Source organism: Equus quagga, chromosome 4, assembly GCF_021613505.1.
Source record: "Equus quagga isolate Etosha38 chromosome 4, UCLA_HA_Equagga_1.0, whole genome shotgun sequence".
Taxonomy (NCBI): domain Eukaryota; kingdom Metazoa; phylum Chordata; class Mammalia; order Perissodactyla; family Equidae; genus Equus; species Equus quagga.
The window spans coordinates 53,009-78,549 of NC_060270.1; the positions used below are offsets into that span (position 1 = coordinate 53,009).

Genomic DNA, 25,541 nt, shown 5'->3' on the forward strand with positions numbered 1-25,541 from the left:
AAAACGTGGTTAGAAGGGCTTTTACCAGCTGGATCAAAGTCGATCTGCCCAAAGCATCCACCCTGCTGGCCTGCAGGAAGGTCTAAAAAGCTCCATTACTGATCATACTAATACCCAAGGCACCCAAGCACCTGAATGCTGTTTTTGCACTATCACCTTTAATCCTCATCACAACTGTTCTAAATAGATAGTAATTTTCCCATTTCAATCATGAACAAACTAAAACACAGGGAAGTGGAATCAATTTTACCAAATTCACACAACTGAGAGCAGAGCCAAGCCTGCCTCCAAATCTGAGCCCTTTTTGCATTACCACACTGCCTCTAATTGTGTCTTTCCCTTCTTTGGATTAAGAACTTTCACAAGAAAGTCCTTGTTAAAACTCAAGTATGTTGCTTGAAAAGTGTTACATTCAGATTCAAAATTTCAGGCTATGACGTTTAGTTATAAAACATTCAAGATGAGAAGTATAACTGAATCTACTTGAATTTGTAACTTATCTGAGTCATCCCCTCAAAATAGTGACCACAGCAGGTTGAACAATTATTATGCCAATAACATAACTATTGTTCAAACAGTAACTGGAATTCTCTTGAAAATGTCTTCACGGCCTTCACATGTTCCCTTCAATATTTTCTATGGAGGAAAATCTTTGTTTTTGTGCATAAATTTGATTGTCTTACCTCCAAAAAAGTAATTTATTGTTATTGGTCTTAATTTAAGCACCTGTAATAAGGACAGTGGGGTAGTGGGGTTAGCATCGCCTCTGCTCATAGGACAATTCCCCCACTGTCCAATTCAGTTCCGCCGTGGTCAAGGAGAGGTCCTTTCCTCAGGCCCCGTTCTGCACTTAGGTATCCAAGCTTGCTACCTTCTGTTCAGGGTGGGCAGGACCACAGATCTGCAGGTCAGTCAGATGAGGGTGAGGTTGCAGATGGAGGAGGTCCCAGCTTTATGGCAGCTCGTGCTCTGAATCTCTTCCATTCTGCTCTCCTGTCCTTTGCAAAGATGGTTCTCATCTCATAGATTCCTCCCTCCAAAAGCTCATTTCATTTTCAGTTCTGCTTTCTGCTCTCCTTTCCCTATGCCCTTCTTATCTGGCATCCCAAGAATGAAAAACTGCCCCTAAAAGAATGTGTCTGAGAAGAGAACCTTTGGCTAGCATTTGGTTTGGCAGAGTGTTTGAATCTTTGTTTCTCCTTCAGTGTGGGATGGAGTTGAGGACAATGGCTTTCAATGTACAAACAGAACAACTAGATAATATTTTGAGATATAATTGTGCCTCATATGTCTCTACTGTTGAAATGGCATGTTTTCCTTGAAAGCCTGAGAAAAAAGAATTGCATGCCATATAGGAAAACCTTTAGTTAATAATGATGGGAAACCATACAGCCAGAAATAACAAATTTTATTTAAAATAATCACATATTGGGAGTGACGTCAGCATCATGGTGGAGTGAGCTCTTCCTTTAGACTCTTCCCCCTAAGATAGAATGAAATGGACATTCATAAACCAACAGAGGACATTCATATAACACAATAGATGTCTGAGAGACCCACACAGCCATATGTCTGAAGGTGAGGGTGCTGCAACAGCCTCCCACCCTCGGGAGGCAATGGAAGGAGGTAAGGGGATCTTCTCTCCCTCCTGAGTGGTGGCAATCTAGGGCACGAGACCTCATGCAGCAGCCAGTGTGCAAATCTGAGGGGGGGGGGGGTGAAAGGGCAGCCCTCTGCAGGAACACCTTCACTCTCAGAGTTGCTTCCCACCCCGTGGGAATGCTCCACACCGAGGCAGCTAAGCAATAACAGAGGGATCCACACCAAGCCAAGCAGCCAAGGTGGGCAGATAGCAAGTGCAGAGCAGGAGCACCTAGGATCGCAAAAGCAAAAGAAAGCACCCCTTTCCTCCCTTCCACCTGGCACACCAGCTCAGCCAGCCAGAGCAGGGGACTCCCGCAAGAGTACCTGCAGGCCTATATGTGTAAACCAGTAGCAGCCAGTGGGCAAATGCACACAGGCACTGTCAGTACAGCTTCCAACAGACAGGGACATCTGCCAGGGGTCACACATGACTCAGAATACACAGATCCTGCTCCCCCCCACCATGGTGGTGGGTGGAGTATGCAACCAGATACTACCACCATGCGATGGCACAAGTCCACCCCATCAAACAGCAGGAAGAGGTATATCAACTCTCCAGACCAGAAGGAAAATGACAAGCATCCAGAAATCAATGCTGAAGTCACAGAAATTTACAATCTAAATGACAGAGAATTCAAAATAGTTATAAAAAGGAAATTCAATGAGCCATAAGAAAACTCAGAAAGACAGTTCAATGAAATCATGAATAGAATTAATGGACAGACAGAATTCTTCGCAAAAGAGATTGAAACTATGGAAAAACAACAGAAATGTTGGAGATGAAAAACACAATGAATAAGACAAAGAAAAATCTGGAATCCTTTAATAGTAGAGCTGATATTATGGAGGACAGAATGAGCAATTCAGAGCACAGAAATATAGAAATGGTTCAGTTGGAGGGGGAAAGAGAACTCAGACTAAAAAGAAATGAAGAAATTCTCCCAGAAATATCTGACTCAATTAGGAAATGCAACATAAAGATTATAGGTATTCCAGAGGGAGAAAAGAGGGAGAGAGAGTAGAGAACTTGTTCAAGGAAATGATAGCTGAGAACTTCCCAAACCTGGGGAAAGAGGTGGAATTACATGTAAATGAAGCCAATAGAACTCCTAATTACATCAATGTAAAAAGACCTTCTCCAAGACATATATAAGTAACACTGGCAAAAGTCAATGACAAAGAAAAAATATTAAGGGCAGCAAGGCAGAAGAAAATAACCTACAAAGGAACTCCTATCAGGCTTTCAGTGGATTTCACAGCAGAAACTTTACAGGCTAGGAGAAGGAGAATGATATACTCAAAATTCTGAAAGAACAAAAATTTCAGCCAAGAATACTCCAACCAGTGAAAATACCCTTCAGCTATGATGGAGAAATAAAAGCTTTCCCAGACAAACAAAAGCTGGGTGAGTTCATTGCCACAAGACCCTCCCCTACAAGAAATGACCAAGAAGGCCCTCATACCGGGGGAAAAAAAGAGTTAACAAAGCCTAGAGTAAGAAGATAAACAGACAGACAAAATCAGAAAATTATAGCTCTCTATCAGAAGAGGTTAGCAAACACTTAATTACAACATTAAAAATAAAGGTAAGGAAAACATCAAAAATAACCATAATCACTTAATTTCAATCACAAACTCACAACATAAAATAGAATAAGCTGTGACAACAAATAACTTAGACAGGGAAGAGGAAAGGGATGGAACCTGAGTAGACTAAGGAAATAAGAGGCTAACCAAAAATGGACTATCACATCTATAAGATCTTTTATACAAACCTCACAGTAACCACTAAACGAAAAATCAGAACAAAGACAAACATGATAAATACTGAGAAAACCATCATAGAGAACCACCAAACTGAATTGGCAGGTGGAAATACACAGGACAAGAAACAAGGGAAATACAGAACAGCTGGAAAACAAGAGATAAAATGGCAGTATTAAGCCCTCATATATCAATAATCACTCTAAATGTAAATGGACTGAATTCTTCAATCAAAAGACAGAGTGGCTGGACAGATTAAAAAACAAAAACCAACAATATGCTGCCTCCAGGAAACACATCTCAGCTCTAAGGACAAACAGGCTCAGAGTGAAGGGATGGAAGATGATACTTAAGCTAATGGCAAACATAAGAAAGCAGGTTTTGCCATACTTACATCAGACAAAGTATACTTCAAGATACAAAAGACAATGAGAGACAAAGAGGAGAAGTATATAATGATGAAAAGGACACTCCACCAAGAGGACATAACACTTATGACTATATTTGCATCTAACAGGAGCACCAAAGTACATAAAGCAACTATTAGCAAAGCTAAAGGGAGAGATTAACAGCAACACAGTAACAGTAGGGGACCTCAACACCCCACTCACATCAATGGATAGATCATCCAGACAAAAAGTCAACAAGGAAATAGCAGAATTAAATGAAAAATGAGACCAGATGGACTTAATAGACATATATAGAACATTCCATCGAAAAACAGCAGAATACACATTTTTCTCAAGGCACATGGCACCTTCTCAAAGACAGACCATATTTTGGGAAACAAGGCAAGCCTCTAAATTTAAGAAGATTAAAATAATCTCAAGCAACTTTTACGACCATAATGATATGAAACTAGAAGTCAACTACAAGGAAAAAGATGGGAAAGTGACAAACACGTGGAGACTAAACAACATGCTACTGAACAACCAATGGATCAATGAAGAAATTAAAGGAGAAATAAAAAAATATCTGGAGACAAATGAAAATGAAAATACACCATAGCAACTCATATGGGATGCAGCAAAAGCGATCCTAAGAGGGAAATTCATAGCAAAACAGGCCCACCTTAGCAACAAGAAACATCTCAAATACATAATCTTAAACTACACTTAACAGAACTAGAAAAAAGAAGAACAAACAAACCCAAAAGTCAGCAGAAGGAGGGAAATAATAAAAACTAAAGCAGAAATAAATGAAATAGAAATTTAAAAAAACAGTATAAAGGATCATTGAAACTAAGCTGGTTCTTTGAGAAGATCAACAAAATTGACGCACCCTTAGCCAGACTCACTAAGATAAAAGAAAGAAGGCTCAAATAAATAAAATTAGAAATGAATGAGGAGAAGTTACAAAGGAATCCACAGAAATACAAAGGATTAAAAGAGCATACTATGAAAAACTATATGCCAACAAATTGGACAATCTAGAAGAAATGTATAAATTCTTAGATTCATACAACCTCCCAAAACATATCAAGAAGAAACAGAGAATCTGAATAGACCAAACACAAGTAAACAGATTGAAACAGTAATAAAAAACCTGCCAAAAAATAAAAGTCCAAGACCAGATTGCTTCTCTGGGGATTCTTTTGTTTTTTCTTTTTGAGGAAGATTAGCCCTGAAATAACATCTGCTGCCAATCCTCCTCTTTTTTTTTTTGCTGAGGAAGGCTGGCCCTGAGCTAACATCCGTGCCCATCTTCTTCTACTTTTTTATATGTGAGACACCTACCACAGCATGGCTTGCCAAGCGGTGCCATGTCCACACCCGGGATCTGAACCGGCAAACCCCAGGTCACCGAAGCGGAACATGCGCACTTAACTGCTGCGCTACCAAGCTGGCCCCTTCTCTGGAGATTTCTACCAAACATTCAAAGAAGATTTAACACCTATCATTCTCAAACTATTGCAAAAATTTAAGAAGACGGAACACTTCCTAACACATTCTATGAGGCCAACATCACCCTGACAAGGACAACACAAAGAAAATTACAGGCCAATGTCACTGATGAAGAAAGATGCAAAAATGCTCAACAAAATATTAGCAAACTGAATAGAGCAACACATTAAAAAGATCCTACACCATGATCAAGTGGGATTTATACCAAGGACACAGGGATGGTTCAACATCCACAAATCAATCAATGTGATACATCACACCAACAAAATGAGGAATAAAAAACACATGGTCATCTCAATAGATGCAGAGAAAGCATTTAACAAGATCCAACATCTATTTATAATAAAAACTCTCAATAAAATGGGTATAGAAAGAAGATACCTCAACATCATAAGGTCATATATGGCAAACCTGCAGCCAACATCATACTCAATGGGGAAAAACTGAAAGCCATGCCTCTGAGAACAGGAACAAGACAAGGGTGCCCATTCTCACCACTCTTATTCAACATAGTACTGGAGGTTTTGGTCAGAGCAATTATGGAAGAAAAAGGAATAAAAAGAATCCAAATAGGAAATGAAGAAGTGAAACTCTTGCTGTTTGCAGATGACATGATTTTACATACAGAAAACCCAAAAGAATCCATTGGAAAACTATGAGAAATAATCAACAACTACAGCAAAGTTGCAGGGTACAAAATCAACTTACAAAAATCAGTTGCATTTCTATACTCTAATAATGAACTAACAGAAAGAGAACTCAAGAATATAATCACATTTACAATCACAACAAAAAGAATAAAATATCTAGGAAATTTAACCAAGGAGGTGAAAGACCTATACAATGTAAACTATAAGACATTACTGAAAGAAACTGATGATGACATAAAGAAATAGAATGAAATTCCATGCATGTGTATTGGGAAGATAAACATAGTTAAAATGTCCATACCACCTAAAGCAATCTACAGATTCAATGCAATCCCAATAAGAATCCCAATAACATTCTTCATAGAAATAGAACAAAGAATCCTAAAACTCCTATGGAGCAACAAAAGACCTCGAATAGCTAAAGCAATCCTGAAAAGAAAGAACAAAACTGGAGGCATCACAATCTCTGACTCCAGAATATATTACAAAGCTATAGTGATCAAAACGGCATGGCAGTGGTACAAAAACAGGCACACAGATCAATGGAACAGAACTGAAAGCCAAGTAATAAAACCGCATATCTACGGACAGCTAATCTTCGGCAAAGGAGACAAGAACATACAAAGGAGAAAGGAAAGTCTCTTCAATAAATGGTGCTGGGAAAACTGGACAGGCACGTGCAAAAGAATGAAGGTAGACCATTATCTTTTGCCATACACAAAAATCAACTCAAAATGGATTAAAGACTTGAATGTAAGACCCGAAACCATAAAACTCCTAGAAGAAAACACATGCAGTACACTCTTTGACATCTGTCTTAGCAGGATCTTTTTGGATACCATGTCTACTTGGGCAAGGGAAACAAAAGACAAAATATACAAATGGGACTACATCAGACTGAAGAGCTTCTGCAAGGCAAAGGAAACCATCAACAAAACAAAAAGACAACCCACCAACTGGAAGAAAATATTTGCAAATCACATACCTGACAAGGGGTTAATTTCCAAAATACATAAAGAACTCACACAAGTCAATAACAAAAGAAGAAACAACTCTATCAAAAAATGGGCAGAGGATATGAATAGACATTTTTCCAAAGAAGATACACAGATGGCCAACAGGCACATGAAAAGATGTTCAACATCACTAATCATTAGGGAAATGCAAATCAAAACTACAATGAGATATCACCTTACACCTGTCAGAATGGTTATAATCACCAAGACATAAAACAACAAACATTGGAGAGAACGTGGAGAAGAGGGAACCCTCATCCACTGCTGGTGGGGATGCAAACTGGTGCAGCTACTATGGAAAATAGTACGGAGATTTCTCAAAAAATTAAAAATAGAAATACTATATGACCCAGCTATCCCACTACTGAGTATTTATCCAAAGAACATGAATTCAACAATTCAGAGACTTATGCACCCCTCTGTTCACTTCAGCATTATTTACAATAGCCAAGACATGGAAGCAACCCAAGTGCCCATCGACTGATGATTGGATAAAGAAGATGTGGTATATTCACGTGCTCTGCTTCCGAGGCCCAGGGTTCGCAGGTTTGGATCCCCGGCGCAGACCTACACACCACCCATCAAGCCATGCTGCGGTGCCATCCCACATACAAAACAGAAGAAGACACACAGATGTTAGCTCACTGACAATCTTTCTTAAGCAAAAAGAGGAAGACCGGCAACAGATGTCAGCCCAAGGCCAACCATACACACACACACACACACACACACACACACACACACACACACGCACAAAATAAATAAATAAATAAATAAATAACAAAAGACGTGGTATGTTTATACACACACACACACACACACACACACACAATGGAATACTACTCAGCCATAAAATAAGACAAAATCATCCCATTTACAACAACATGGATGAATCTTGAGGGTATTATGCTAAGAGAAATAAGCCAGACAAAGACAAACACAATTTTGATTTCACTCATATATGGAAGATAAACAAACACACAGACAAAGAGAACAGATTAGTGGTTACCAGAGGGGAAGAGGGTTGAGGGGTGGGCATAAGCGGTAAAGAGGCACGTATATATAGTGACTGACAATAATAATGTACAAGTGAAATTTCATAATTTTATAAACTATTATTACTTCAATTTAAAAAATTAAATTAAAATATAATCACATTAACAAACTGCAAAATCTATCATTTTTAAATAAAGATTTCTATCACAGAACATTTCTAATTGAGGAGGGATATTAAAAAATGTCGGGGCAAGGACTAAAAAACACCTAAACACAGACTTTTAATTAGGCATTCTTCAGCCTATATAATTATTTCTAACTTTCAGAAAAGCTTGTGTTAGCTTTCAGAAAGAAATGATATGTCTATATGTATGTTATTCTTCAATTTTCTTTAGGTTTTGCATTTTTTTTTAAAGGGAGTTATACTTGCTTTTCTCTAAATTTCACATTTTGTTTCATATTGAGGACTATGCTACTGGGCAACTGATTCTTCTCGTACTATAACGTTAAGGGTTAGAAAAACGTTAAAAAATATTCTCTAAAGATGAATTATACCCCTGTCTTTCAAGAGGAGTGAGCAATAAACAGGATGATGAGAAATACTTTAAGAGAGTCAAAGATCATAAGAGACAGGCCTAGATAAGGATTTGAATCTGGTAGAGAAAAGCAGGAAACAATCTTTGACTTCTATGTTGCACATATAAAGGTGAGTTCTAAAACATTTGGATTAGAAGGGGTGAGGGCTGGCGTTTATCTAGAAATAGGAAGGCCACTGGTGGCATTTTAAAAATGTGACCATTGACCCCTATTCTGGAACAGATCAATGAATGAGTAGGGAAACAACACCTGAACTCTGGCAGCCACAACAGAAGTGAAGTGGACCTCTCTTTACTCCAAAATTTAATTATACGTTTAATTTACAGCCCCTAGTCCAGAAAAAAAGAAAAGAATAAATCAAACCCTATGGCATTGTCTCCCCAAGATTAAAACCTTTGATTTTGCCATAGATAGAGAAAGTGGTACGTTTTAGTTATTCCTTCCAAAACAACAAATACTTCTACCCAAAAGACAGCAACAGGCAGCTTATTACCCAGAAAATCTCCCTTGACGATTTCTTTTGTTTGACTTGTTTGCTCTTGGTGAGTGATAAACTAAGATATTTGAAGGGACCCAGAGTTCAGACTTTGGCAAAGCATGAAGAGGAATTCTCTGCAGCCCTCTTTTCTTCTCTTGACCTCGCACTGCAAACCGGCCATACTCCCCGAGGGAGGCCACGGCGGGAGACACGCAGCCAGCTCTCCCTGCCTTTTCATCTCCTGCCACAATAGAAGACCAAAACACCATCTGACCTTACATCATGTGCCAGAGGTTACAGCACAGGAAATGCTTTGTGTTTGTTCTGTTTGACCTATTTTGTCAGGATGGCATCAATTAATATTATTAGTTCACTGGCCTATATGTGTACTTATGTTTGGAAAAGCAACAGGCAAACTGTTCCTGGATATTTTTTAAGGCAGTGATGAAAGAGTTGGCCTTACTCTGCAATATCCCGCTTCCTACAGTCTCCCCCAGATCTCTCCAGTCAGCAACTCTGAAGCGTTCTCAGAGGCTCAGAGAGACTCTAGATCTCAATGGCTTACCTGTAGACTCTTAGGATATTACCTATTTTTTTTTGGTGAGGAAGATTGGCCCTGACCTAACATCTGTTGCCAATCCTTCTCTGCTTGAAGAAGACTGGCCCTGAGCGGACATCTGTGCCCATCTTCCTCTATTTTGTATGTGGGACACTGCTACAGCATGGCTTGATGAGCTGTATAGGTTCGCACCAAGATCTGAACCTGCAGACCCTGGGCCACAGACGTGGAGTGTGCAAACTTAACCACTTGGCCACCGGGCTGGCACCATGGATATTACTTTTTTTATTTTTAAAGCACTGATGTGGAATTGAGATTATTTGGAATACTGGTATAGCATCGAGTAGGTGTTTATAACTCAATACCATTTCTGCAAGCCTCTCAGAATTCCCTGTTGACTTTCTAAAAGGCTATAAGACACAGTCTAAATAACAATGGTAAAAAATGATAACTTATCAAGGAAAGGAGAGAAAATGATGAGGATAAGGAGTCAGGGAAAAGAAGGAGAATAAGACAATAATGAGGAAAGGTACATTTAACATATAGAAACTCAGGCCCATTTAAAAAAAAAAAAAGCAGCCAGAGACAAAGGAAAAGAACCTACCTTTCACCTTCCATAAACAGCAAAAAACATAAAATGAGCATTGCATTCTACTTGACAAGGTCCTGCAGACCCAGTGTTTGTGCCCCCCGCCCCCACAAAGTCACATCTTGAAGCAGTAATCCCTGTATGGCTGTCCTTGGAAACCAGCCTCTAAGGAAATCACTAAGATTAAATGAGGTCATAAAAGTGGGGCCCTGACCCCACAGAATTAGTGTCCTTACAAGAAGAGAACTAGGGAGTTCGCGCTCTCTCTTCCTCCACACGCATGGGCACCAAGGAAAGGCCACATGAGGACCCAGTGAGAGAGGACGGTCTGTGAGGGGGGAAGAGAGTCCTCGAGACTGCATTGGCCAGAACCTTGATCTCGCACATTCCAGCCTCCAGAACTGTGGGAAAATAAATTTCTCCTGTTGAAGCCACGTGGTCTGTGGTCTTTTGTTAGAGCAGTCTGAGCTAACACACAAGGCAAGGAGGTTAGTGACTATTTCCAGCTGCTCTTTAAAGACATGGGAAGTGGTGTTTATGGCTGATGATGTCAGAGAGCATTTATCTCTTCCTCCTCCAAGACTGCATTAAAATGATACTAAGAGAGTTTTTAAAAAGAGTAACTTACAACACTAGAGAGAATGGAAAAGGTCATTGTTACATAAGTGATTTCAACAAATTCTCAAAGCTGGAAACTAATCAAAACCCATTGATGGATAAAACAAAGGAGAGGAAGCCTTGACCCATAACACACACACAGATGTGACAGAAGTAAGAACTCTTTTTCCTTTTGGAAATAAGAAGCCCCAGAAAGACTCTACTACAGCATTATCAGCAGAGTGAGAGAAAGGCACCCAGAAGCACGGGGAGTGATGTGAAAGTCCAGTGGCATCAGTTTCCCAGTACATCCCAAAGTACATGAAGCGGTACACTCAGAGTGGACCCAGTCAACATTATTTGTATACGTGAATTGACTAATAAACATATACAGAGCTACCTGCTAACTCTCTCATTTAGAAGAAAGACTAGCAGGAAACCAGATCGATATGTACAACAGCAGCAGAAACCCACACAAGTCGCATAAAACCAACCCAGTACTGTTGCTTAAATATGAAGAGACAATAAAGAATCATCAGAAATATGGAGGAAAAAAACTGCCAACAGCATGAAAAAGAAAACTGACATGAGAAACAAGGAGGTAATTCAGAGAATAGCAAAGTTATAGACCATGTTTTCAGGACTTTACTTTCTAACCCTAAAGCCACTTTTCAAGGTAATTTCTAAAATAATAACAGTTCTCACCACAAGGAATAATTTCAGTATCAGCTGTTACCATATTTTTTTCACTCTACTACATTAACAGCAAACTCAGTGTCATTATACTCAGTCCCCAATTGGTGTATTAGTAGGATAGTTAATTATGCACTCTCTCTATCCCATGTTTTGTGCAGATAGTTATAACAACTTCACACTTTGTGATGTATATAACTGAAGGTTAAACAGGCAATAAGTATTTGTGCTTCTTTTAGAGGAAGAAACATTAATCTTAACCTCAGAGGAAAAATGTTTGTTACAGAGAAAATGCTGACCAAACAGTCCACTAGCCTTCTTGGGTTTGGGTAGTCAAACTGGAGGCAGAAGTGAGTTTTGTCACTTCCCTGTTAAGACAGGTAAAAACAAGTACATCTCCTCCATTGCTCCCTTTTCTGGCAGGGACACTGAAGGCCACGTGTATGGGATGGTATAACTAAAGATGGAAGAGATTCACACAAACCACACAGGACCTTACGTGACTGAGAAATAAACTCCTATTTTGCTAGGTCACTAAGATTCGGTAATCTGGAGATTAATTTGAAGATTAAAGTGTTATCACTCCATAGCATACTTTATCCTAACTAATATGAGATTGTGAAAAGTTTAAACCAATGCCCATAATAGAAGTTATTCAATAATGCACTCATTTGCTCCTTCCTGAACTCTAAAAATCAGAGGGCTCTAATGAAAGCAAAAAACACACAGATAAGACAGAGTATTTCAGTTTATTCCTTGAACAAAATAACAAATAAAGCAAAAGAGAGGAGAAAAGAAGCCTTAAATATATTTAAAATATTAGAAAATAGCAATCTAAAAAATAACAATTTTCTAATTATCCTTTATTATAAATGGGAAAATAAATATCCTAGAAAGCTTTATCACATGCCAATCCATGATTCTAAAAACAGAGGAATAAAATCTTAAAAAGCATCCTAAAGTTTGAGGAGCCTTTGGACAGCTGCCTGGGATGGTTGGGGGACTATGATGAAGAGGAAGAGTCTTCCAAACAGGAGGGACCCCCGGAGAGGGAGGACAGAGAACGACCCTCTTTGAGGAGAGAGGCAGGGAGATCTCAGTTGGGCTAAAAGATCTGGAAACCTCCAGATCACAAGCCTTGTGCACCAGGTTCAGACGTCAGAAAGGGAAGGAAGAAACAAGCAGCAGCCACAGATGCCCCTGCTGACCTTCTAGAAGCAAACTGCCATGTTGTGGAGAGGGCCAGAGTGGGAACGGGGGGAGGCGTCAGGAGCCAAGGGCCCCAGTGCTAGAGCTGCCAGAAACTGAACTCTGCCAACAGTCAGTGCGCTTGGAAGAGGACTCCAAGCCTCAGGCGGATCTCACCTCCAGTGGCCCCCTCGTGAGACCCTGGGAGGTTCCTGGACTTGAGACCTACGAAACAATGAGATAATAAATTGTGTTGTTTTAAGACACTAAGTCTGTGGTAATGTGTTACACAGCCATAGAAAAGTAATACAAAAAGGCATATATCATTTTGAATCAAGCTGAATGTATTAATTTTCCTGACTTCATTCCACGTGCTAGCTGGGGCCACCAGCTTCACTTCTACGGTTGGCTTGGTTGGCTAATGCCATTCTCAACAAAACCTGGGCATACACTAAACAACACTGAAAGCCTGACACCCCTTGGCATGGTATAAAAGGAAGAATTCACAGAAACTAGGAGACAGACAAGCTGACTGGACTCTTTCATGTGGTTCCTACCTAGTCACCTCCTCACTCATCCATCCCACTCCTCACTGTGGAAGAAAAGAATGTATTTTCATGATTATCATAGAAGTAGATTATTGAGAAAATCAGTGGAATTTTAAAAAAGCATTTTACTGGTGATTCTCCCGAGATGGGAAACGCCGGTGGGAGGGGCTGTGGTGCAGGTGGGCTCCCAGATCTCAGTGCGATGGGGAGACGCTGGGGTGGCTGAGCTCAGGCAGCAGCCTGTACTCACGTGACTCAAAGGCAGGACGAGAGTAGTGATCGAATCTTGGAGAAATTATTAACAAGCAAAGATCTCCCTAGAATGAGATGGAAAGAACTCACAAAATTCTTCACTGAGTCATTGACTCAAAAATTCCCTGGGTTAGCAGAGACTGTATTTCAGTCACAAAACAAACAGCACCTGTCCTTAATTACCAATCTTGAATCAGTTGATGGCTCCAGAACCTCTTGAATGAAGGAGAGAAGAGATGCCCTTGAATAACATCCTGTGTACTGTCAACTTTTCTCCTAGTTTTCTCCAAAGCAAGATAACTGCACTAAAGACATATTCCAAAACCCTTAGTGATTATTAGGTGTTGCCTTTTGGGGAAGCAAAACATCTAGGATCTCAGCTACACTGGTTAGAACTGAGGCTTATGGGGGTCAGTTGATAAGCAGAATTCTGTCCTAAAACTGCCTAACTATAGGCTCAGTCAGACTCAGACTCCAAACTGTGGTTCTCTTCCTGGGCCTGAGAGCACTGAATTATTTTCAGCAGCACTTTGGTCGTGTTGGAATATTCCTGCCCAAGTGGGAGACAAGTTGTTATATACCTAGGTGTCCATCACTAAGATGGAAGAAGAACTTCTTTTGGTGTACCTTTTATTTTTGAGGCATATTCCATTTTTTAGGCATTCTACTCTGATCTATTTACCATATGAGTCTAAAAGCTGCAAAATGCAGATGGGAACCAGAATAACAGAATGCTCTCAGCTAGTTCAAAGTTCAATTCAAGTAGTCTGTCATTTAGCCTAGCCAATGACTCATCAGATCCAGCTGTGCTCAGATTGTCCTTAGGATGGCAGGGCGCTCTTGAGAGACTGTAACAAGCGCCAAAAGAACTTAGTAGCGATTCCTATGATTGGGAGTAAGCCACATTTCCTTCAGCAAGTAATTTGTTTCTCCTTGAGAAACTGCTCCTGGTATCCCTTTGGACTTTAGTTGGGTCTGAAGATCTGACCACAGGACACCTGATGACCATGCAGTGTGAACATCTCATCAGGAATGGAGACTATCTTTTCCAACTAAGCAGGCTGTGCAGGTTCCTCCCTCTCTTGACTTCCCCTCCCTCAAGCTCCCTTATGGGCTCATGAGGAAAGGCCTATGACCAACCAACTGAAGGCGAAAATCTCTTTATGGATGCCTCTGTGTAATGTACCAACACGAGCCAGAGGTAGACCTGCTATAAAGCCATAGCCAGAAACGATCAAACAAACCACAGCCTGTCTCAAGAGTAATCCTGAGGAGCACTGGAAAACAAAACCCTCATGAGGGGCAGACATAAAGCAGTATTTCTGATTGTGCACTTTGCTTAGAATGAGAAATTATCTGAGATCAGGGTCTATTCTACTTTTTGGACAGCTGCAAATGGTGTGTCAGGTTGTTCAAGGACCTGTAACGAGCTAGATCTCCAGCCCAGAAACCAGGAAGCACAGGCAAGAGTTGGGCAGAGCTGAGAAGATCTGTGTTCCAGCACACACTCAGAAGGTAGTCCACACCAGAGGAGCTCTTAATTACAGGAGGTGAGGGAATGACCCAGTTAGTGATCGTCAGTGTGTTTCTTCTCAAGGCAATCTAGTGCAAAGGCCACAAGCCCCAAACTCTGCAAGTGTCAGACAGGAACCATAAACAAAGGAAGAGAATTTGGTGAGAGACAGTGTGGATACTAGGAACTGTGGCAAACTGGAAAGGGTATATTCCAGCTAAAAAAGGCAGCTCCGAATCAGCTCCAGCTGAATCTTAACATGTTGAAATGTGGGCCCACTGTTGCCAGATATGCCTTCATTTGTTTTTCAAGAGGAATCATAAAATCAAATTTTTATTTTATTATTTAATTAATTAATTTTTTGAGGAAGATTAGCCCTGAGCTAACATCTGCTGCCAATCCTCCTCTTTTTTGTTGCTGAGGAAGACTGGCCCTGAGCTAACACGCATGCCCATCTTCCTCTACTTTATATGTGGGATGCCTGCCACAGCATGGCTTGCCAAGCGGTGCCATGTCGGCACGGCACCCAGGATGTGAACCAGTGAACCTGGGGCTGCCAAAGCGGAACATGTGAACTTAACCACTGCGCCACTGGGCTGGCCCCAAAACCAAATTTTTAGATGAAATCTTCTGACTTTTAAAATGCCATGAGAGCCAAACACATAAGTCTGTGGGTTATGTATGGCCCTCCGGCTTTTGTGTCACTCAGTCTAATGTTTGTTCAATATTCATTAAAAAAAAGCAGCCCTGGCCACAAGATGGAGACCACATATTGACTCAACTACAGTCTTTCCATCACTAAGGTGCACCAGTCTCACTACTCAAAAAACACCAAATTTGTCAATGGAATTGCTATTCTTTTGCTCTTGGAAATTGGACATATTGCAAAATGCAATCAGATACCTGGTGGGTGATTGATTAGTTAGGGCTGTTTTACCACAGAGGAACAGCAATTTGTACTCAGAAGGGGGACATTTCTTCTATATCTGCACTTAAATTTTTATCAGCACCACTATGGGCAGACTTATTCAATGCTCTCTGCTAAGCCACACAACTTTACCTCTAAATAAGGATTTAACTCCTCCGTCAAGGAAATAAGCCATTGGGATGATTTATATGGTTTTCATCAGTTTCATTTATATTTTTTTCTTATCGTGTACCCTAATATGTGGAAGGAGCTAACCTTATGTAATGATGGACTGACCAATTATTGAGGGTTCAGTCACTGCCTTTTGGGACACAACACTATCTTCCAAAATGTGGTAAAATAAAAATGGGGTATGTTTTCTGTACCAGTAATCATTAATGTATGATGCTCAGGGGCCAGTCCATGGTGTAGCAGTTAAGTTCGTGCGCTCCACTTCGGTGGCCCGGGGTTCACTGGTTCAGATCCTGGCAGACCTACACACAGCTCATCAGTCCATGCTGTGGACTGATCCCATATAGAAGAACCAGAAGGACTTGCAACTGGGACATACAACTATGGACTGGGACTTTGAGGAGGGAAAAAAAAAGAGGAAGATTGACAACAGATGTTAGTTCAGGGTCAATCAATCTTCCTCATAAAACAGCATTAAAAAATATATATATTATTCTTTGTGCCACTCAGTAGCCTTCCAATAAATAAATCCACTCAGTTAGCTAGCCTGCTTGCTCTTTCTTTTTCTTTCTTTCTTTCTTTTCTTTCTTTCTTTCTGCTTTAGTTAGCAAGCGTTTGTTACTGTTGCTTATACCTAAAGAATACTGATATGTGTATTATCAATATATATATGCACCATATATATATATATACACACACACATATATACATATATATGGTGCTCTTTTTCCTAAAACTAAAATACACAGGTCAGAAATGAATGTAGAAAGGAAAAAGTACTGGTCATGATATGATGCTTAGGGACTGCTATCGGTTGAACTGTGTCCTCTATAAAGACAGTGAAGTCCTAATCCCCCAGTACCTGTGAATATGACCTTGTTTGGAAATAGGGGCTTTGAAGATGATCAAGTTAAGACAAGGTCATGAGGGTGGGCTCTAATCCAATATGACTGATGTCCTTAACAAAAGAGTAAATCTGGAACAGAGATAGACATGTACAGAGGGAAGATGACATGAAAACACAGGGAGAATGCCTATGTAATCTATAAGCCAAGATATTTCTGAGGCTACAAGAAGGTGGAGATGGGCATGGAACCAATCCTCCTTCACAGCCCTCAGAAGGAACCAATCCTGCTGACACCTTGATCTCAGATTTCCAGCCTTCAGAACTGTGAGACAATAAATTCTGTTGTTCAAGGCCCCAGTTTGTAGTACTTTGTTATGACAGCCATCATTCAATGACCTATTCTCAAATTTTTTTGCTTTTATTACAACTGAGTTCTGCTCATTTAGAAATTGGAAACCAGAGAGGAATACATTTACTAGGGACCTAATATATTTTCCACGAAATTAGAAGCTGAGACTGCTATGCAGCCATTTCAAGTTCTTTACTCCTGTTGAAAAAAAAAAAGAGTATTATACTGGAATGACAATAATCAAGCCAAAATAGTGTTGTTGTCACATGTAAATCAGTATTAGAAGGAGTGTTGCTCCTCCAGGATAACTATTGTACACAGTAGAAATGGTAAAAGAAGAGACAGATACAACCATCCACAGGTAGGAACCACAGGGGTCAGATCCTTCCTGAATAAGGGTGTAGTTCATCTCACTGAGCAGACAAAAAACAGACATGAAGAACTGCCGGAGAGCAAGAGAGAGACGCACCGGGTAGGGAAGGAGGGAGTCACAAGTATCAGCTCCAACTTGCCACCAGAGAGACCTGTACTCCCCTGCTTATCTTTTATCATCATCATCATCATTATTATTATTATTATGTTACTACTATTATTTTGGCATATAGGATGTGTTGGTACAGTACAACGTGTCATTTCATCCATAAAGCACAGCACACTGACTTGGGATTGTGACAGAACTAGGGGACACATGGACATCAACTAATGATCGTACATTAGGAAACGGAGCCTTGAGCCTCCTCTCTGAGTGTGGTGACTGGAATCTCCTGAGGAGGGGTCCTTTCTGCTACATTAGTTATATGCATTATGTTAGAGATATTTGCATTATATTTGCTATATTTTCAAACGGTGTTTATAGAGAAGGGCACATGTGTATGTGGACTTCTCTTGTTTATGCTTCCTTCTCAGCATCCATCCTTTGTGGAAGCTGTCCTTCTGGCACTCTACCTGAAGCTAGTGAGTTGGAGTCACAGGACTCCAGAGACAAACTCAGCCCAAAGGAATAGGCTCTCTCTTCTAGGACTCTGAACCAGGAGCAGAGAAGGCAGTTAGAACTGAGTCATCCGATGGCGGCTCCTAACTGAGCACGCGCGTTCCCACTACATAGACCACCTAAATGCCCGAGACTTCCTTAGGCCTGGTCACTCAGCATGCCACTCAGTAGCCTTCCAATAAATCAGTCCACTCAGTCAGCTAGCCTGCCTGCTCTTTCTTTCTGTTTTCCTTTTTCTTTCTTTGTTTTCTTTCTTTCTTTCTGCTTTAGTTAGCAAGAGTTTGTTACTGTGGCTTAAACCTAAAGAATACTGATACGTGTATTATCAAGCTTCTCATAATATTTTTTTCTCATGATACTTGGAAAGTTTAAGTATGTATATAGATCATTTAGCTACAAAGAAGGTAATGAACTTGGTGGACAGAAAAGGCCTATTATGAAAAGCATTACTGTGTTTCCTAGCATAGAAATAACGGTAAGAGAACACGGCATAGGGTTTTGTTGTTGTTGTTGTTGTCGTATACCAGAAATTGTCTCTAATTCTTCCAACACCAACCCCAGTTCTAACCTAACCTTGATAAAATCTCTCCATCAGTGCAACATTTTGGACTCTGAAATAAAGAGAATTTAAGAAAAGACAAAGAGAAACAGTGAAAGGAATAGTTAGAGAAGGAAAGAAGAGAGTAAAAAAAGAGAAGGAAAATATGATTCAGTAATGTTGAGGGCAGACTGCACCCACTCAGAAGTGGAAGTCTGAATACAGCCAAAGTAGCACAGCCAAAGTGGACATCTCTTCACCACAGCCCGTAGTGGGAAATGATATAAAATACATGGAGAGTATATATTTTAAATCTCTCTCTTTATATATATATATATATATATACACACATACATACATACATAATGTCTGGAAAGTCAGTTAACATCTCTTAATTTCTTTACTGTTAAAATGAAGAGGTTAAACGAGATGATTTCTAACTCTCTCAAAACTAAAAGTGTGATTTGTAAACGTTTTTTCTTTAAATAACAACTATATTTCTATGGACCAAACAATGAATAATAAATCAAATGTTGAGAGTTCTATCTCAAATTTAAAATGTAAAGGAGTAAAAACATTCCATCTGTATCCCAGTTTCCTCATCAGTAAACCAAGATGCTTTTTAATCCACTTAAACTATCATACTTTTTTAAATGAAGGCATTATAGGGCCAACTACTCTTTATGTGACATAGAATTAACTTATCTACTCTATCAGAGTCTATATATAGCAAGCATATTTCTCTCTATACATGGTTTGAATACCTGTATATAATACACACAAACACACATAATTTTTAACTCTGCCTAGATTACTTGAAAATGTAACGATTTCTATAAAAAGAAAGGGCCTAGAAAATTCCTGGGATGACAAGAAGTAAGTGTGGCATGCCAATTTTGTCTCTTTCTCCTCTCCAACACACTGGTTACCAAGTGAATATGTGATTGTCCTAATGAACTATGCAGATAATGAGGTTGTGCCTGTAGTGCACATATAGGCTTGATGATAGTGGTTTGAATGTTGAAGTTCTGCTATTTAATATATGATCTTTAATATATGATCAACAAATAATGTTTTAGCCTTTAAATTAGAATTTTAAAATATTGATATTCATACTGATCAGTAATTAATAAAAAATAGTAAATTCCTATTTAATTCTCCTGAAATTACCATCTTTGAAAAGTTTACATTGGAGCTTTAGGCAGCTTAGAAGTTATTTGTAATTCAGAGTTTATCTCCCCTATGCCATTTCCTGAGAATAAAACAAAGCACAAGTAAGCATTTTTAATCAATGAACATGCTTAAACTTTAGAAAACAAACGAATTAACTGACGAATAAAATGTACTAAATGCCTCGATATTCCTTATATATTTTTCAGAGAAAACTCAATATACCCTGCTTTGGATCCAGGCATGGGAAAATAAAGAACTGGAAATACAAAAATAGAGTACAAAGAATTCACGCCACGAACTCAGATTAGTGGCAGTCAGCGTCAAAAATCCTCAGGACAAAATAATCTGAGAAATACAATATTTAACTATCCTTTTGATTTCAAGGTTAGAAAACGAGATCTACTATGCAAACCCGCAGTCATCCTAAAACAATCCGTTTGTCAATGGTGAGATAAGCAAAACAAACTCAAAGTCCAGAAGTGGCAAGAGAGAGGCGGGGGACAGCAGGGGGCTGGCTGGGACCGGCGCTCCTGCCAAGGGTGGGCTGCCGCTCCCTCCCTGCTCCGCGCTGGCACGCGCCCCTCCCTGCCCTCTGACCGCGAGCTCCAGGTGTCTGGGGCAAATGGGTGGGCGTCCTAATTCCTTCACTGGCACTCAGCGTCACCTAGGTTCTTGAACCTGTCCTGGAGGCAACACAGGATCCCAGAGCAGGGCAGGTATCGACCGTGCCCACCGTTAAGCCGCCCGGAGACCGCGCTGCTTCCATGACGGTCGGGACTTACGCAAACTTCGCAGGAGAGAAAATCCTGCCCCCAGGGCTCCCGGTCGAGTCGGCGCGGCTGGGCAAAGCAGAAGGGACGCTACTGACTACTCACAGTTTGCCTCGGAGACGGGAAGCGCGAGGGCGAGGCACGCCAGCAGCGCAGCGCAGCGCCCCCGCGGGACCCTCATGGCGAAGAGGCGGGGGCGGTCCAGGCGGGCGGCGGGGACCCGGGCGCGCGGCGGGGGCGGGGGCGCTCGGCGGGGACCCGGGCGGGCGGCGAGGGCGGGGGCGCGCGGCGGGCGGCGGAGCTGCAGGCTGCGCACAGCGCACAGCGGGAGCCGGGGGCCAGCCGGGGCCAGCCGGAGCCGGGGGACAGCCTGGGGACAGTGGGGCCCGGGGCGGAGGGCACCGCCCGCTCCCGCCCCCAGCCCGGGGGAGTGATAAGCGGGACGTCTCCAGGAAGCTTTTCGGAGCTGGGGGCGGGCTCAGGGAGAGTGTCGAGGCCTGGTAAACACTGTGGACACAGCTTTCCTTCAAGATCCCAAACCCCAGCGCTGCGTCCGTCTCTCCGGAATGTGAAGTTTCCCAAGGGGAAGGGAGAAGGCCGTAAACACTTGCAGCGACCTGGGGGGCGGGGGGAGGGGGTCGGGCTGAGCGGCCAAGAGGACTTTGAGGACTCAGAGCGCAGGGCATCAGGCTTGGAAGGCTCGTGAGAGACTGACGTTGGGGATGAGGACGTTAACCAAAATCTAGAAGCGAGTGACCCAGGAAGGCTGCAGAGAACAGAGAGAATGGACCAAATGGGGTAGTTTTGATCGTCCACGTTTTTATCTTGTCCTTGCATGTATGGTATAAAAAACTTTAGCAAATAATGTTTTGGGGAAAAAAGAGAATGTATTACATTTCATGTCCTTCAAACAGCTCGTTTTGTTGTTTGCATATTACCTCTACTTTTTGTGCTTAGACCTTCATATTCGAAATATGTTACTTAATGTTTAAGGCTGGTCGTGGGGTTAAACTGCCTGGATGTAAACAGCGACGCTCCGCCTCTTACTAGTTGTGTAACTTCTAGCGGATCGGTACCCTCTCTAAGCCCCAGTAGAATCATCTGAAAAGTGGGGATAGCAGTAATTATAGTGTTAATGTAAGAATCTAAAGAGATATGACACGTAAAGCAATTAGTGTGGTATATTGACCATCATCGCTTCTAGTAGTTCTGCCCAAAGGAATATAAGAATTCATTTCCTGTGTGTGAGTGAAATTCCGTAGGCTGATCATCTTTCAAGAGTCTCTTTCAGCTCTAGCTTCCTATGGTTCTGTGACCCAGCTGGATGGAAGTTGATAGAGTCACTCTTTTGATAAGAACATTTGCAAAGGAATTGTTAAATATATCTATGACCCGTTCTGCTTTTAAATTCTCTTCCTTCTTGCTGTGTCTGACTCTGCCATGTCAGTCTACTCACTCTATTCCCAGCCCCAAGTGTAGAACTGTTAGGTGTGCTAGCAATCATAACATTAAACAAAATGAACTCTAAGTGATTATTAAATATTTAAATGCACTTAGGCCACAAGTCTTTCAACCAAAAGCTTGATTTGGGAGTCTCATCTTCTGAGGAAAAATTAAGAGTAGAATATCAACTTTGAGATCTCAAAATTTCATGAGGAGGGAAAACCTCCAAAATCATGAATCAGCAATACTGGTAACAACTCACCTCCAATAGAGACATAAAAAAAGAATATGAAGACTATGAAGAAGGGAAAGTTAGAGAAACATGAGTTCCTAAATGAAAAATCTTGCCCTTCCAAAGATTTCAGCTGAAAGTGAATATCTTTTTAATACCACAAATGTGCATCACAGTGCCAGCAATAGTTGTCAGTGCTGAAAAATTATGTATCCTACCTACATTGTAATGTCAAACTTTGAAAAATCTGGTACTGAAATTTTTAATATTAAAATTTAATAATACGTCTTTGGATAAAATTTTTGGATTTTTAATTTGTCTCAGAAGTTTATTGTGTGATGTTGATATCTGGCTTAAGCTCAATATTAATTAAGACTTGGTCAATCTTATTCGGCCAAAACTTTTTTTCAGTGCACTTCTGTACATGCAACTAAATCTCGTCCAAAATTTAACTTCTAACCTAATCCCATACCCAGTCCTAATCCTAAACCCATTCCCTACCCGGTTTGACATTTCTCCGTGTCATCTTCTACTAGTAGATTTTCTAATTTACTTATTAATTTTGTTGATTATTTGCCTCCCCATCCCTCCCACCACTAGAATGTAAGATCCATGACCATAGGAATTTTTTAATGTTTTGTTCACAAATATATTCCTAGTGCGCAGAAAAGTGACTGGTACATAATCATTCAACTAAATTCAATTTAACAATGCAAGCTTGGGAATATTTATGCCAAAATATCGAGTGATCATTTCCCCTGGTGGGATTATGGATCATTTTCATTTTGCCAGTTTATATATTTTATTTTTCTACAATAATCTTTCAATATTAGCGTAGTGAAAGCTAACAAACAATTGAACTAAAGTGTTTAAACTACAGGCAGTAAGGACTGGTCTTGTTTTATTTGTTTGTTTTTTTCTGGGTTTGTTTGTTTTAGAAAGGGGAGTGATTTTCATGGTTGTACTTTAAGAATGTTACCTTGTTAAGTGTTTACAAAATGGATTAGAACAGGGAAAGATTAGAAACCAAGTAACATTTAGACAACAAATAACCAGTATTGGCAAGGATGTGGAGAAAAGGCAACCCTTGTATATTGTTGGTGAGGCTATGAGCAGGTGCAGCCACTATGGCAGACAGTATAGAGGTTCCTCAAGAAATTTGAAATAAAGCTACTATATCACCCAACAATCCCACTTCTGGGTATATATTCCAAAGGAAATGAAGTTACTATCTCAAAGAGATACCTGTACTCCCATGTTCATTGCAGCATTATTCACAATAGCCAAGATATGGAAACAAACTGTCTATGGGTGAATGAATAAAGCAAATGTTATACATAAATATATATTATATGAATATGTATTTATATATTGTAGATATATATCACATACACACTATGTGTGTATATATATATATATAATGGAATATTATTCAGCCTTAAAAAAAGAAGGAAATCCTGCTATTTGCCACTATATGGATGAAATTGGAGGGCATTATACTAAGTAAAATAAGCCAGAAGAGAAGGACAAATACTGCATGATATCACTTATATGTGGAATTAAAAAAAAATAAAAGTCAAACTCATAGAACAGAGAATAGAATTGTGGTTGCCAGGGGCTGGAGGAGGAGGAAAAGGGGAGAGGTTGGTCAAAGGTACAAATTTTCAATTATAAGATGAATAAGTTCTGAGGATCTAATGTATGTATAGCATGATGACTATACAGTAGTTAATTATACTGTACTGTACACTTGAAATTTGCTAAGAGAGTAGATCTTAAGTGTTCCCACCAAAAAATAAAAAAGGTAACTATATGAGGTAATAGATATATTAATTAACTCAATTGTGGGAATCATTTCTCAATGTGCACTTTAAATATATTACAATTTTATTTGCCAATTATACTTCAATAAAGCTGGAAGAAAAAAAGGAAACCAAGTAACATTAGGATACTATTTCAACAGTCTCTTGGAGATGAAATGAGATTCTCAACTAGAATGATGGCAGGAAGACTGTTTTCATCATTCAGAATAAACTAGATTATAATGTGGTAAAACAGCCACAAAATCGCAGTGGCTTAAGATAGCAAGTGTTTATTTCTTATTCATAGGAAGTCCCTGTAGGACTTTCCACGCAGCTGTTCTCCATGTGCTGGCTCAGCATTCCATGCTGTTTGGATTTTATAGGACTTCAAAGTTATATTAACATCACAAGGGAACAGAGAACATGAATTGTGCACCAGCTTTTAAATCCTTTCACCAAGAGGTGACACAAACGCTACCACTCATATTTCACTAGACAAAGCAAGTCTCATGACTTTGAGAGAGTGGGAATAACTATCTCATGTGCTTGTAAGGAAAAGAGAACTGGAAATAGTGAGCAGCACTTATGTCTACCAAACCACTTAATATATTGAAAACGAATATTCAGCTCAGTTAACTAACTGATGACTGAGTGTTGGCACCAGAAATATTTGGTAATGCGTCACTATCATAACCAGGGAGGCCAGGAAGTAGGGTTGGGTGGAGTATATTCTGGAAAGCAAGGCTGTAGAGTATAATTGCAGAAACTCTCAAGGGATATCCACATAGGAAGGCACAGAGGTAATAATTGGATTTTCCAAGAGAAAATGTTTTTAAAGAGGAAAGCAGAGGGATAAGATCGAATCTTGGAGAATATATACAGGAAGCTGGAGGAGGAATGATCAGTGAGACAAGAAAAGAACCAGAACAGTGCACAATTTTGAAAAGCCAAGGGAGGAAAGAGTTTTAGAAGAGTTGATTGTATTAAATGTATTAGGTGATGCAAAAGAAAATGAGAAGTGACTTGGTACTTAGGAGGACATAAGTCATATATAAAAAAACCCCATGTTTTGAGTAGTTTGATGGGACAGAAGCCCAATCACAGTAAACTGATAAAAAGAGTGAACAGCACAAATAGTGATTTAGGGTTTATGAACCACTCGTTTAAGAAGTTGGGTTGTGAAATTAAAGAGTCAGCAGAACAGTACCAATCTGGGTTCTAGTTAAGAGGGAATTGTGGCCTTCCCTGCCCTGTGCTCTTACCCCTCCCCCACCCTGGATACTGTAGCCAAAGATCTAGGGGGAAAATG

At 40.2% G+C, this 25,541-nt stretch overlaps 1 protein-coding gene across 1 annotated transcript in view; it reads right to left on the reverse strand.

The window, feature by feature from the left end:
• The window catches only part of PROS1 (protein S), a 65,522-nt gene extending 44,475 nt beyond the window's left edge, over window positions 1-21,047 (reverse strand). Inside the window, exon 1 of the mRNA XM_046659464.1 lies at window positions 20,861-21,047. Coding sequence (XP_046515420.1) covers window positions 20,861-20,936 — 76 coding nt within the window. The 5' untranslated portion in view covers window positions 20,937-21,047. The remainder of the gene's footprint in view (window positions 1-20,860) is intronic.
• Between the last annotated feature and the right edge of the window lie 4,494 nt (window positions 21,048-25,541).